Source organism: Micromys minutus, assembly GCF_963924665.1.
Source record: "Micromys minutus genome assembly, chromosome: 25".
NCBI classification, from domain to species: Eukaryota; Metazoa; Chordata; class Mammalia; order Rodentia; family Muridae; genus Micromys; species Micromys minutus.
The window spans coordinates 4070461-4085342 of NC_137960.1; the positions used below are offsets into that span (position 1 = coordinate 4070461).

The window sequence follows — 14882 nt, forward strand, 5'->3', positions numbered from 1 at the left end:
CTTTGAAGTGACATCACATTTGAGTTGGATTTTGCAAACTGGCCTAGGGTTAGTAACTTTTCTGATTTTCTTTGTGTGTGTTTTGTGTGTGTGTGTGTGGGGGGGAGACAGACAGACAGCAGTATGACTCTTCCCTCATTCTCTGGATCTCAAATTAAAAGAAAATCCACGGGCTGGAGAGATGGCTCAGCAGTTGAGAGTACTGACTGTTCTTCCAGACGTTCAATTCCCAGATGGTGGCTCACAACCATCTGTAATGGCATCTGATGCCCTCTTCTGGTGTGTCTGAAGACAGCAACAGTGTACTCATATACATAAAATAAATAATTCTTTTTAAAAAATATTTTAAGGGTGGGGGGGGCAGGAGCTCCAGGATATAGGTCAAGTGCTTGATGCAAACATGAGCCCTGTCATGGCAAGGTACTGCTACCAACTTCTTCCTACAGAATGGCTACCATTTATGGTGGACTAAGTGAATAGATGTTTCACTAGATGCTGTATGAATGTATTTGTTTAGATTGTTGTATGTAAGTGGGTGTTTAGCTTGCATGTATGTAAGTGCACCATGTGTGTTGCTCGTGCTGGGAGTGGATTATAAAGGTCCATCAGACCCCCTGGGACTTGAGCTGACTGCAGGAAGTCACTGTGTAGGTGGGATGATTGTGTTGGAACCTAGATCTTTCAAGAGCAACAAATGTTTAGCGGCTAAGCCAACTCTCCATCCCAGTAGGAGCATTTCTCCATTCAGATGAGGAAACTGAAGCCCAGAGCGCGAAAGTAGCACAGCAAGGAATGAAGCAGTGAGACAAGTTTTAAAACTCTACTACTGAGACCTGCCCTACCCACCCAGGATTGTGTACCTACAATTCACATCTGCCTGAATTGCTCAGAAACAATCATTAACTTCTCAGTGGTCGTCTTTGTCTTCCCTAAAGCCGAGCTGCCCCTTTCCCTGCTTCATTTCCCCAGCACCTTACCTATTGATTTCAGCTTACTACTTGTTAATCAGGTCTTGGAGAATGAGGGCCTTTTACCTGATAGGTTCTGCTGTTTCCCCAGCACTTACCGCAGACCCGGGAAACATACTATGGCAGCGGTAGTGACTCCTTTGGCGGGTCAAACAACCCGTTCACAGGTGTCACCTAAGACCATCAGAAAACACAGATATTTCCATTACTAGTCATAAGAGTGGCAAAATTACAGTTATGACGTAGCGACGAAAATAATTTATGGTTGGGGGGGGGTCACCACAACTTGAGGAACTGTATTTAAGAAAAAATCACAGCGGTAGGAAGGTTGAGAAGAGCTGACCTAGGGTTTTGGAACCCTTTGTTGATAGAACTGAGTAACGCACTTCCGAGAAGAAATAAGCAATCACGAGCAAGTAAGCGCGGATTGAACCTCAGAGGCACCCTTAGCACACTTCCTAGCCGCCCTCAGTAAATCAGAGACCGGAAGCGGAAGTCCTACCACTCGCGTTTGCATCCTACGCCCGCGTCGGCGCAGCCTTTGTGCGTCAGTTCCTGGCGGGGGGGGGGGACCCCGGGTAGCCAACGGCCTGTGGAGCAACATGCCTAAGTGAGTGTTCCCTGGGTTTTGGCGGACTTACGGTGGTCAGTAGGGTACCGGTGAAGACGGAGGGCCGCGGCTTCTGGTTCTCGAACCTCTGGAGGGAGGGGGAGCATCTTAGTGAGCATCTTAGTGAGATGCGGGGGGTGGGGGGAACCAGGCTCTCCGGCCACCCATTCAGAGTGCGGTCGGACCCTCCCTAAGAAGCGTCCGATTCTGTCAGAACGCTTTGTTTGACATAGAATCTAATTAAGTAAGTTGGGATTTGTTTTGTCTGTTTAGACAGCTGCTAATGGTTGACGTTTTTTTTTTTTTTTTTTTGGTTTGTTTTTGTTATTTCAGGTTTTATTGCGACTACTGTGATACGTATCTTACCCACGATTCTGTAAGTGGCGGGTCTTTGTATAGTCTTAAGACGCCTTATATGCGAAATTCTTTTTCTTTAGGCCCAGGTGTGTGTCTTTCGTAGAAAGTAATTAGGAGATGGGTGTTTTTTACACCCTTCTGGTGTGGTCTTTGTAATGTGAAGATATATGCAGAATGATAAACCTTTAGAAAGGTTGAAGATGAAAGCATTTGCATTACAGAAAGTTTCATTACTTCCTATAATGTCAGTTCTTGAGAGGCTGAGCCAGGAGGATGACAAATTTCAGGTCACTCTACAATGCACATTGAGGCCTTGTCAGAATACTGCCCCCCCCCCCCCCCCCGACAAACAAAACCAGCAGTGTGTTCTTAGAACTTAGACTTGATTATGTTACATTATTCAAATGTCTGTTAAAATGAAAAGAAATGTCTTAGTTTAAAATGAAAAGAAATGTCTTAGTTTACAGAAGTACAGCTCCATACTCAGCTTCTGTGGAAACCCTATTAACTATTGCAGAATTCTGAAAATCTAGAAGATGTGATTAGTGTTGCCTGCTGTCTGGCAATCACAAGGCCCTGGGAAAAATAACATCCCAGCAAGAAAGTTAGGTAGTGGGGCTAGTTCCTGTGTTCCCAGCATATTGGGATGGAGTATTTGCTGTGAGTTTTAAGGCTATGGTGGAAGACCCCACCTCAAAAAAGCAAATCAAAACAACCTTTTAGCAACAACAAAATTTGGTGTTATGTTTTTAATAGTTTTAAATTATTTATTTATTCGCTCCCCTCTCCCATGACAAAACAGGACACACAGCTCTGGCTGATTTTTAAACCAGCCCGATGTCAGAATCACAGAGAACTGCCTGCTTCTGCCTTCTGAGTGCTTGGATTAAAGTTGTGTGCCACCACTTCGTTGGCCTTATTTATTTTTGGACAGGGTCTCATTATGTAGCCCTGGCTGGCCTAGAACCTGTTGTGTAGAGCAGGCTCTCCTGCTGCCTCTGTGCCTGGGATTGAAGACATGTATCAGTCACTACGACCACCCTGGAGTACTGTGTTCTCATATTAGTTTGGCTTACGTGTATTTAAGCTGCTATTTTCCCATGAGAAACTTGAGGATTCAGATCAGAGATACTCAATGCTTTTTTCTTAAAGTAGTGAATTGTGTTTTAGGTTTGTAAATATGGAATCTTTATAATACTCAAAGTCTATCATTGTGGACAGAAGCCATGGGCAGTAAATACATGAATTTGATGGTTGATATGTTATATAACCCAGTTGGTAGAGCACATGCCTAAAATGCAGAAGCTCTGAGTTCCATCCCTAGTACTGAGCGGAATGGAGTGGAGGGAGGCCAGAAGGCAAGGGTTTTTGTGTGCTCCGGTGCTCAAAAGCCAATGTTTGATGCCTAGGCCCCAGTATGCTGGCCTCTGTTCTAGTTAATAAGTCTGGTAAAGAAATTTACTGAGGCGGTGTGTGAGCTATTTCAGGGTCTTAGCTCGGCTATCTGCCCAGAGGTAAAGCTGGAGACCTTTTTAGTTTGGTGATTTTGTTTTTGTGTCTGCCATGACCTTTCTGTTTCACAGCCGTCTGTGAGGAAGACACACTGCAGTGGTCGGAAACACAAAGAGAATGTGAAAGACTATTACCAGAAATGGATGGAAGAGCAGGCCCAGAGCCTGATTGACAAAACAAGTAAGTCTCACACCATGGTGGTGGTGGGATAGTGTCTCACATTGTGGTCTTGGTGGGATAGAGTTTCTCACACTGTGGTCTTGGTGGGATAGTGTCTCACACCATGGTGGTGGTGGGATAGAGTGTCTTACATTGTGGTCTTGGTGGGATAGAGTGGTCCCATTCTTTTTCATTCCTGCTCCACATCAGCTCACTGTGGGACATACAGGGCCGTTTCCTTGTGAATGAGTAGTGTGGAAGGTCACTGATGTACCAGGAATATGGGAACACATTAATATTAATTATTGTGATAAGGCTTGGACATGGGGTGGAGATGGAGTTACCTAGGATTTTCTTGTTAATGGCAAGATTTTGTAGCATGTTTATGTGAACCTGCCTTTGAAAAATTGTGAGCGACAATGTAGAGAGTTTCCCATAATGATTGGAAAGGGTAAGGATGCATTGGAGAGCCTTATTTTGGGTTTCATGTTTGTAACTCTGGCAAAGAGGAGTAGTCAGATGAAACCTAATTGTAAAGAACAGTTCTGATGTGTTCTGCACTACTGCTGGGTCTCTTTGTTCTTAGGAACCTTCTGTATATTGGCTCCCAACCTTGGTAAGACTTTGCACTTACTTTAGATTTTAGGGGTATATTTGGAACATGGCCTTTTCTGGAAATTTATTTAGTTTCATGTGGCACAGGTAGATTTCCAACTTGCCCTGTGCAGTGGAGGATGGTTTGATTTCTAATTCCTCCTGTCCTAGCTTCTCAAGTCTAGACGTTACAGACATGGGCCTGGTCTGCTTTTTGATTGGTTTTTTTTAAGATAATTGGTATTTTTTTTCTCCTCCTATTTGTGGTGTCTGCCCATGCATGTACATGTGGAAGTCAGAAAAGGCGCTGGGGTCTTACTCTGTCACTCTGTGTTGGAGGTAGCATCACAGATGCAGCCCTTGGTGTCGTGAACTCAGAAAATCTGCCCACCTCTGCTCCTGAGTGCTGGAGCTAAAGGCAATTGATTGTCACTAGGCCTGGCTCTGCTCTTAACCACTTGTGGCCTTATTCACTTGGAACAGGGTCTTTCATTGGCCATGTCAGCTGGCTGATGTCCAGTGAGCTGAGATGCTCTTCTGTACTGGAATTACAGGCATGTGTGCATGGCTATGCCTGGCTGTCATGTGGGTGCCAGGGATTTAAACTCTGGTCTTCATGCTTGAGCAAGGACTCTCATGCACTGAGGTGCCTCTCCACTTTTGTTTGGGTATTTTGGAATCTCTGGCAACCATTTTGTCTGAGATTTGAGATGATAAATCCAGTAATGCCACATACCTGGCTATGTTAATTCTCTCAGCGGTTGACTTCTGATGTAGGGGAGGCAGACTGTCAGGAGCTTGCGGCGATGTCCATAGTTAAGTAGATATGAGTCAGCTGTTCTCTCTGCACTCTTTACAGGCTGTCCTGTATAGGATATGCACAGTGCTCTTCTAAGTGGAAAGCCCTACACAGATAAGTCCTGGAAGGGTCAGGTCTAGTCATGGTCTGGCTGCCATTGCCTTGATAGAGTGGGTAGGCCATAGGATTTGGGCATTGGGTTTCGGAGAGTGGGGTTTGTATATTTATTTAGGGAGCCTTTTGATTTTGTTTTTTGATTCCTGGTCTTGCTCTATGGTCTAGGTTAGCTCTAGACCAGTCTCACGGCACTAGCTTCTCAGTGCTGGGGTAACAGGCCTTGACCAGGATATTTGTGATGTGGGCTGGAGAGATGTCTCAGCAGTACTGGCTGCTCTTCCAGAGGTCCTGCATTCAAATCCCAGAAACCACATGGTGGCTCACAAACATCTGTAATGAGATCTGAAGCCCTCTTCTGGTGGGTCTGAAGACAGCTACTTTGTACTTATATAAATAAAAATAAATAAATACATGAAAAAAAATATTTGTGATGTGACTGTTTTCAGAATGCATGGATAATGTTCATTTTCTTCTATTCTCACTTTGGACTTATGTGGTCCAGGGAAAAGGCTGATTATGGTACACCTTCATTAGGATAATGTCTCCCTTAGTGCCATCTCTTGCTTTCAAATATTTGTTCCTTATTTCCTGCTTCAGTGAATTTGTTCCAGGTAAACAAGGAACATATACTGATTTTATTCAGGAAGGGGAATACACATGTTTTAAAGCCTGGCCTTGGTATGGATTGCACCTTTTACAAATAAAATAAATGGCTTAAATTGGTCATAAGCTAATTTTTTTTTAATGCAAAGACTTGTCTCACTACATGCCCAAGTTGGTCTCAGCCCTGAGTTCATGTCCTCCAGCAGCTGGGGCCAGTGGTCTGCACCGCGTGTGCCTGCTCACGGAAGTTGGCAGTGCAGGCAGCTGTTACTGTGCCTTAGCTCAGGAAATCAGTTCATTGGTCTTGTGACGATCCAGTGTCTCAGATGATTCCAAAACTGTGGTATGGGAAGTGCCTTACATACTTGGTAGAGTGGAATAAAAGACAGGCAGGTCTCTAAGGGAGAAGGCGGTTATTTTCATAAACGAGTTGTACGTTCTAACACATCTGTTTTGTTTCCTTACCTTAAGCGGCTGCGTTTCAACAAGGAAAGATCCCTCCAGCTCCATTCTCTGCTCCTCCGCCTGCAGGGGCCATGATCCCACCTCCCCCCAGTCTCCGTAAGTGTCAAACTTTGTGTTAAGATGTGCGGCTGCTCAGGTTGGCCCTCGATGAGATCATTAGCTTGTCACATTGCTGGCTTCCAAATCTTGGTGACTGACTAGGTAGTCACTAATTGAAAACACAACTTTAATGACATAATTTTCTCTGTTGTGTAGTTGTAAGAAGTGTACTTTTTGCTTTTGTTTCTTGGTCTTTCAAGACATGGTTTCTCTGTAGCCCTGGCTATCTTGGAACTTGTTCTGTGACCTAGGCTGGCCTTGAACTCAGAGATGTGCCCACCTCTTTCTCCCAAATGGTGGACTAAATGTGTGCGCCACCATGCCTCATTGTGTAGGTGTGTACATGTATATGCATGGTGTGTATGTGCACATGTGTGTGTACCTGCACATGCTGTGCTGTAGAGTTCAGAAGACACTTAGAGGACGGAGTTTTCCCCTGTATTGTGGATTTGATGGATGGAGCACAGGTTGTTAGGATAGGCAGCTCGTGTGCTCCTTATCTACTGTGGTGTCTTGCTGACCTTTAATTTTCAAGACATTTACTCACTGGGATGTTGGGCTGATAGCTGCATAGGCAGACCAGTGAGCCCCAGGGACCCGATTGTGTTTGCTTCCTCAGTACTGGAAAGTAGAACTCCATCCACCCTGCTTGACTTTCTTGGAATTGAATCTACTTTACAGACTAAGCTAACTTCTCAGCTTTTACTTGTAAACATTTTAAAATAGTTTTGTTTGTTTTGATTTGATTTTTCAAGACAGGATTTATCTGTATAACCTTGGCTGGTCTGGAACTCATTCTGTAGAACAGGCTGGTCTTGAAGTCAGATGTGCCTGCCTCTGCCTCCCAAGTGACTAAAGGCGCATGCATCGCTACACCTGGCTAGCAATGTCTTAATGTATAGCATAGACTGTTGTAAAACTCAATAGTTTTCTGCCCTAGCTTCCCAAGGACTAGGGTTACCACGGCGCCTGCCTTGAGGTTAATGTTGAGAGTGTCAGTGTTTATACCTGGGATGTCACCTAAGAGCTCAGAAGGAAGCTGTGAGATAAATCAGGAATATATATTTCTGAACAAATTAAGTTCTTCATTGGTATAAATACAACACTGAAAGACCTAAGTAGCTATATATAAACTCAGTCTTTTCCCAGTTTCTAAGAATTGGATACAGACAGTGGAGTGTGTCAGCAGCCTCTGTTCTCTGGAGGCCTGTTCTTCATGTGATCGGGGGATCTGTACAAGGTCATTGTCCTTTTGCTCGCCTGGGAGACTGAGCCCCAAGCTAAGTCTTGTAATGATGGTGTGAACAGAGAACCAGGCTGCTTGCCTCCAGGGGCTGGTGGGGCTCCCACCTGCTTGTGCCTCTGCTCTTTCCCCTCCACTTTAGTTTCTGAGGCTAGCCTAGATCCTCTTAGGTGGTGTGTCTCTATCCCAAACAACAAAACTAAACTCAGTGTGGAGAAGTCTTAAGTTTTTATTCGATTTTGTGTAAGTGTTTTGTCTTTGTATGTGTAAGTTTACTGTGTGCGTGCCTGGTGCCAGGAGATCCCCTGGAACGAGGTGCAGGCTGTGGTGGCTTATGCCTTTAATCCCTTCTTCTGGGGAGGCAGAGGCAGGTGGATCACTGAGTTCAAGGCCAGCCCGGGCTACAGAATGAGTTCCAGGACAGCCAAAGCTACATGGAGAAGCCCTGTCAAGTTCTTGGAACTTCAGTTAGATGGTTGTGAGCCACCATGTGGTTTCTGGGAATTGAACTCAGGACTTCTGAAAGAGCAGTCAGTGCTCTAACCAGCGAGCCACTATTCTAACCCCTGATGTTTTTATTTGTTTTGTTTTGTTTTTTTTTTTTTTTCAAGATGATTTCTCAATTTCATACTAGTAAATGTTTTTACTAGAGATAAATGTCCTTGGGATTGAGCCCAAGGCCTTGTGTAAGCTTAGCACATGTTCTACCACTGAGCTGTATACTAAGCCCAGAATGTTTTTAAATGCAAGGATTCTAGTTTTATATTTTTGTCTACCTAGGTTTGTTATTTCTCTCATGTTTTGTTTCTTTGAGACATGTTTCCTCTGTAGTTATGGTTGTCTTGGATCTTGCTAAATGCACTGTGACATTGTGACATGCTATATTTGTGAGTCTACTGTTAGAATATGAAACTGCATAATAATAAAGAAGTTTATTATTTAAGTGTTTGATCCAGTTCCGAGCCTCTTAGTTTCACTGAGGAATGTGTTGGCATGTAAACTCTCTAACCACAGCTTCCATGTGTATTTTAGCGGGTCCTCCTCGGCCTGGCATGATGCCTGCACCCCACATGGGAGGCCCTCCCATGATGCCAATGATGGGCCCTCCTCCTCCTGGGATGATGCCTGTGGGACCAGGTGAGTTGAGCGCTATTAGTTGTACATTTTGCAGCACAGTTTTGTTAGCTGCCGAAAGTCATTGTAAATATTGACTTTCATCAGGCTTTAATGGTAATGATTTGTTTTGTGCTACTCACAGTAGCATGAGACTGCCTCCTCCTCCCGCCCTTCTCCTTCTGCTTTCTTCTCTCAGCCTGACTTCTGCCTACTTACGATGCCATGAGCTTGCTCCATTTTTGGAGTAAAGGAAAGGTGTTTGTATTTTGGTATGTTACAGAACTGCCTCCAAATTTGTTGGAGATTTACTCTCAGAGATTAACTGTACCTAATCAGTAGAAGAGAAGAGAAACCATTGGCATTGTAGGTTTTTCTGTTTTCTGTTTTTGAGACAGGGTCTCCCTTTGAAGCCATGCCTGTCCTGGAACTGTCTATGTAGACCAGGTTGGCCTTAGTGTCTGCCTCCCTCTGCTGGTATTGAAAGTGTGTGTCACCATGCCCAGGATTCTTTGATTCAGGAAGGATTACAGGGCAAGCCACCAACCACACCAGCTACAAGGCTTCTTTCTATGGGTCACTCACTCGTGGTTCCCAACGTCTTTAAACTCACTAAATGTTTTATTTAGTGACACTGCTTTAGAGAGTAAGGTGGACACAGTGGACACAGCCAGAACATGGGAGTTCATCCGTGGCCTTGAGGCTCTATAACTATCATAAGAAATTCTCTTTCATGAGGCCGCATGTGGCATGGGAGCTCTGCTGCAGGCCGAGCCAGCTTATCCTTGCTGTGATTCCCAGGCAGCGGCTTTGTTTTCTGGTGATGAAGTCTCACTATGCATCCTTGGCTAGTCTTGAACTCAGAAGACATCGTCTGCTACTGCCTCCCCAGGCAGTTTCCTTGAAGTGGTTAGAGACCGCAGCGAGATCTAGCTCCAGTGGTCTGCTCTGCAGGGGAGGGGATCCAGCCCTGAGCTGCCTTCCAGCACTCTGATGGTGTTTCTGCTGCATTGCTGAGCTGTATCACGTTCTCAAAAATGTTACTGGCTACAGTAAAGTTAAATGAACTATTGAGGTAACGGTTCATATAACCCTGGCTGGTCTGGGCTTATTAAGTAACCAGTCTGACCTCAAACTAGCTACGGTCCTCTTGCCCTGTCACCCAAGTGATGGATCACAGGATGTGCCAGGATGCTTGAAAACATTGGCATTTACAAAGAATTCACATAGCAGAAAAATTGTAGAACATAGCAAAATGAATATTCACCATCTTGCCGTCCAGCTGTTTGCTCTGAAGCTGCTTGTTGCTCTCCTACTCTCAGGATGCTTTACCTTCCCTCCCGACACATGGCTCTGGTCAGTTCATTGTTGACACACACAAAGTTGAGTAATAGTTTCTAAACTTCATTTAGAAAATGAGACTCAGTGTAGTCCATTTAATGTACTGCCGGTTACTGTGAGGTTTCTAACTTGGGCCTGGTCATTTCCCTGTAGTTCCCAACAGTGGCTCAGTGGTAAGCCTGGCCTCTGCCTGGACATGGAGGACACAGCTCCCATCACATGGTGGAGACAACTGGTTGAAAAAGCTGAGCAGGCCAGGCATGGGAGTTCCTGCCTTTAATCTCAGCACTGTGCATTGAGGCCAGCCTAGTCTACAGAGACAGTTCCAGGACAGCCAGGACTTTGTAATAGAGAGAATTATTCTAACCAACAAACAACAGCAGCAACAACAACAAAACAGCCAGAACTAACCAAACAGAAACTGAGCAAGGCAGAGCTGGTGTCCCTGGTGCCTTGTGAGTGGTGCTCTATTTATAGCTCTGCTGTCATCAGACCACGGTCCTTGAGCTTCCTGTGCTGACCTTTTCCTCTGTGTCTGAGCATGTCTTAAGTAACTTAACGCCTGAATTTGTTACTTTTTTTTTTTTTTTCTGTTGTGTGTCTTTTCAGATCCACTCTGTAGTTTGTTGTTATCCCCCCTCCTCCACTCCCACCCTCCCTACAGAGTTTCTCTGTGCAGCCCTGGCTGGCCTAGAACTCAGACTCTGTTTAGTGCTGGAACTAAAGGCTTGTACCACCACCACCCTGCTCTCCTTTTAGGTTTTAATTGAAGTCTCATCTGCTGTCTTCTGAATGTTGTTTTTCACTCCTTTCCCCTTTGTTCTGTTCTGCAGCTCCTGGGATGAGACCACCCATGGGAGGCCACATGCCCATGATGCCCGGGCCTCCAATGATGAGACCTCCCGCCCGCCCTATGATGGTGCCCACACGGCCTGGCATGACCCGGCCAGACAGATAAGAGCAGAAGCGCTCACTCTTTATCATTTCGTTGTTCTTGCTGTTTCACTAGGAGCTCTTGGTGCTGAGCCTGAGGGTTTAGTAGTTGCAGGACAAAGAACTTCCTTTCTAACAGAATGCTCCCGGAGAGAAGTGACAAAAAAGTGCAGTTTTTCTTACATTGTGAAGTGTGAAAATAAAATCCTCAGCTCTTTTGAAGTGTGTCTCTTTTCTTTCCTTCCACCTGTGTGTTACAAGGGAGGTGAAGCCAGCTGTGTTTTGCTAGCTTGTTCCCCGGCGTGTTAGCAATGCTGTGAATTCTGTAAAGCCCAGGCTAGCCTTGATGCTAGGATTATGGGTGTGCACTATGATGAAATTTTAATTTCATATGAGAGTGTCACATACCTTCACTCCCAGCACTCAGGAAGCAGGCAGGTGGGTCTCTGATTATTAGCCAGGCCTTTAACTACCCACCTTAACCATTTACTTCTTTTTCTTAGATCCCCTTCTTGGGTTTTTCTTGAGGGTGGGGGTGAAGGGCACAGAGCAAGAGAGCCTGTCATGTGGTCATGCAGGCCTCACTGTATAGTTCAGGCTGACCCTGACCTGGTCTCCTTTTACCTCCCTAGTGCTGGGACGACAGGTGTGTGCTGTCACATCCAGCTTTCTTGTCACCTAATGGTGACATCTACAAGATTTGTAAAATCAAACAGGTACCTTTTCTTAGTTGATCTAACTTGGTACAGTTAAAACAATTCATATACCATGGATTAGATATCCATGGATCTATCTGTACTTATTAATACTGCCAACCTCACAGAATCTAGAAGCAACGTGGCCCAACTAAAACCACAACTCTGAGATGATCATTTTGATAAACTGCTTTAGGTTTTCTGGTCTCTAGGCCACTTGATTTCTCTGCCTCAACATGGTCCCAAAATCCAGTTGGCAAAATGGGCAAACTGTTTATACTCAGCAGAGTGTCAGTGCACACCTTCCAGCACTCATGAGGTAGGTAGATTGCTGAGTTCAAGGCCAGTCTACTCTAAAGAGTAAGTTCTCAGCCATGGCTACGGACAAAAACCCTGTCTGGAAAAAAAAAAAAAAACCATAAATAGGTTTTTAGTTTTTCGTGTAATTTATTGTATGTTCATTGGTGTTTTGCCTGCATGTATATTTGTGAGGGTGCTAGAAGCCAAGGAGCTGGAGTTAGTGTGAGCTGCCCTGTGGTTGCTGGGAACTCAACCTAGGTCCTTTGGAAGAGCAGCCAGTGCTCTTATTCACCTAGCCCACTCTCCAGCCCCCATTTATCTTTTTAAGATTCAGTCTCCAGCCTGGAGGGAGTGGTTAAGAACACTGGCTTACCTTCAGAGAGGTCCTGAGTTCAGTTCTCAGTGACCACATGGTGGAACATAACCACCTGCAGTGGGATCCGATGTTCTCTTCTGGTGTGTGTGCAGATAGAGCACTCATATGCAAAATAAAAGATGATGGTCACAGGGAACCTGGGGTGTCCAAGAAAACCTTACGTAGCTGAGGATGACCTTGAATTTCTAACTCCCCTTCCAGGTGCTTCCCTCCTGTCTGGCTGCTATCCTGAGATGGGATTGTATCATATAGCCCAGGTTGGACTTGAACTACTCAGTCCATGAGGACTGGGGTTTTAGGAGTGTAGTATCAGCTGGGCTTGCAGCAAGAACACCTATAGTCCCAGCACTCAGGGTTAGGGTGCAGAGGCAGGCAGATCTCTGAATTCTAGGACAGCCTAGTCTACAAATTAGTTCCAGGACAACCAGAGCTACACAGAAAAATTCTGTCTCAAAGAAAACTATTGACAATTTTCTCCCTCCTCCCTTCCAATCCTTTCTCTGTTTTGTTTTTGAGACAGGGTCTCTGTGTAGCCTTGGCTGTCCTGAGACAGTCTGTAGATCAGGCTGGCCTCAGATTCAAATAGATCCACCGTTTCCACTTCTTGAGTGTCATGACTGTGGTTCAGAGTTTCTTTAATTAAATCTCCATCTGGAAACATTGCTAGTTTTGGAATAAGGTTTCAGAAAAATTTAGGACAACTTGTGAAAACTGAATGAATTTTAATCTCAGTGACTAAAACAGTATATCCGGGTATGGTGTGAACAGCTGCATTGTTGGTGCTCAGGAGGCAGAGACAGGAGGATTGCTACAAGTTTGGCACCATCCTGGTCTATCAACAGCAATTCCCTGGCCATCTAGGCTATATCTGGATACCTTGTCTCAACCTCGATCAAGAGTAAAGTTAAAAGACCTGGGGACTGGAGAGATGGCTCAGCTGCTAAGTGTTGCTCTAGAGGACCCAGGTTCAGTGCCCAGTACTCACACTGAGTGGCTCACAACTGTTTGCACTCTAGTGCCAAAGGATCTGACAGCTTCTGGCCTCTGCAGGGACCTGCGTGCACATGGCATTCACATAGGAACACACAGACAAAGACAATACGGCGGGGGCTGGGGGATGTCTGAGTGGAGTGATTACCTCATTTGTGTGAGGCACTCGGACATTCCCCCCCTAACCCTGTCAAACCGAGAAAGCAGAACCACACTAAATAGCCAGCATTGAAGACATTGGCGCTCCTCTTCATTGGTTTTCGAGAGGCAGTTGAGTATGTTGTTGAGGTGTTTACTTTTTCCCTCATCATGTGTACTATGGATCAATAGATAGATTGGGGTTTTTATTTATTTAAATTTCCTAAAGGAGGCTTTAAGCAAAGCATGTTGTCCAGATTTGCTGTGGTTGTTCGGAGTTTTAACCTCTTCAGCGAAGAGTGGAAGGAGCCTCCCTCTGTGGTTAATGAAGTATCCAGAGGCTTTGCTTAGCATTTTGTTTACTACAGAGACCTTACGTATTTAACAGAAGCTTAGTAACTGCAGATTATTTCTTTTTCTTGAAACTGGAAGCATTAAAGGTTAGATTAATTCTTGGCTCAGAATCAGCTGTTAGAACAGTGTCAGACAGGGTCACTGGAAATGTTTCTTACTGTCCTTGCACTTCAGGATTTGAGGTGCTTTCCTTTGAGTCTGTGAATGGAACTCAGTCTTAAACGTGGTGGCAAACGCCTTAACTCTGAACTGCATCCTCAATTTAGCGGTGATAAGAGGACACTTGCAAAGGCTGACAAATCAATTTTTAAAATTTTTTCTATTACCTTGGTGATAGGGTCTCTCAAGGTAACCAACCCTCCCTGTCTTGGAACTCCCCATGTAGACCCGGCTGGCCTCGAGTTCCCATATTTGCCTGCCTCTGGCTCCGGAGAGTTTGGAGTAAAGGCGAGAGCCACCATCCTGCTCCTTGGAAGAGTGAGCCCCGCCTCTTACCCTGCAGGCCCCGCCCACGTGGTAGGTCCCGCCCCTCCGCCTCGTGAGCCTCGGTCGCCCCGCCCCTCATCCCCTGCGCCTGTGCCGCCGCGCGCGTCCCCGCCCCTCGCCGTGCGCTCTCGCTTCGGGGAGCCGGGAGGGCGGCGTGCGGTAGCGGTTCTTCTCCGCGGGAGGCTGCGGCGTCGCGCGGGTGGGTGGGAAGGTGGTGGCACTCCAGGCGCTGCGGCAGGGGCGACAGAGCGCCATGGCGGCCGCTGTGGGTACGGCAGCCAGTGCCCGCGCCGCGGCGAGGTGAGAGGACGCCTCTTTTCCACAACTGAGGAGGCCACAGCTGCCCGCCTGCCTGCATTCCACGCGGGCCACGGCTGCAGCATGGCCGGGATCATTAAGAAGCAGATCTTGAAGCATTTGTCCCGGTAAGAGCGCCACCCTGCATACCCTGTCCCTTCCCGAGCCCTCCGGCCGCGCTCGGCGAGCCGCTCTGGGCAGCGGCGGTTCAACTCTAGCCGGCCGTGCTCAGCGCTGCGTTCCTCCCTCTCCCGGGCTCGCTCCTCACCCCCGCCGCCTCCTCCTTCCTCAGCGCGGGTCATGCAGCCCTTTCCTGTTCGTACCTCCCAGACC

At 46.1% G+C, this 14882-nt stretch overlaps 2 protein-coding genes across 2 annotated transcripts in view; both read left to right on the forward strand.

Moving 5' to 3' along the window:
• The first annotated feature begins 1557 nt into the window (after window positions 1-1557).
• SNRPC (small nuclear ribonucleoprotein polypeptide C) lies at window positions 1558-11135 on the forward strand. Its single transcript, XM_080938332.1, has 6 exons — window positions 1558-1578; window positions 1912-1954; window positions 3519-3627; window positions 6191-6280; window positions 8559-8663; window positions 10814-11135. Exons 1-6 carry the CDS (start codon window positions 1571-1573, stop codon window positions 10936-10938), a joined length of 480 nt encoding a protein of 159 aa, XP_080794458.1. The 5' UTR covers window positions 1558-1570; the 3' UTR covers window positions 10939-11135.
• Window positions 11136-14407: 3272 nt separating this feature from the next.
• BLTP3A (bridge-like lipid transfer protein family member 3A) overlaps window positions 14408-14882 on the forward strand; it is a 43186-nt gene continuing 42711 nt past the window's right edge. The window contains exon 1 of the mRNA XM_080938235.1: window positions 14408-14677. Within this exon, the coding sequence (XP_080794361.1) occupies window positions 14634-14677 (44 nt within the window). The 5' untranslated portion in view covers window positions 14408-14633. The remainder of the gene's footprint in view (window positions 14678-14882) is intronic.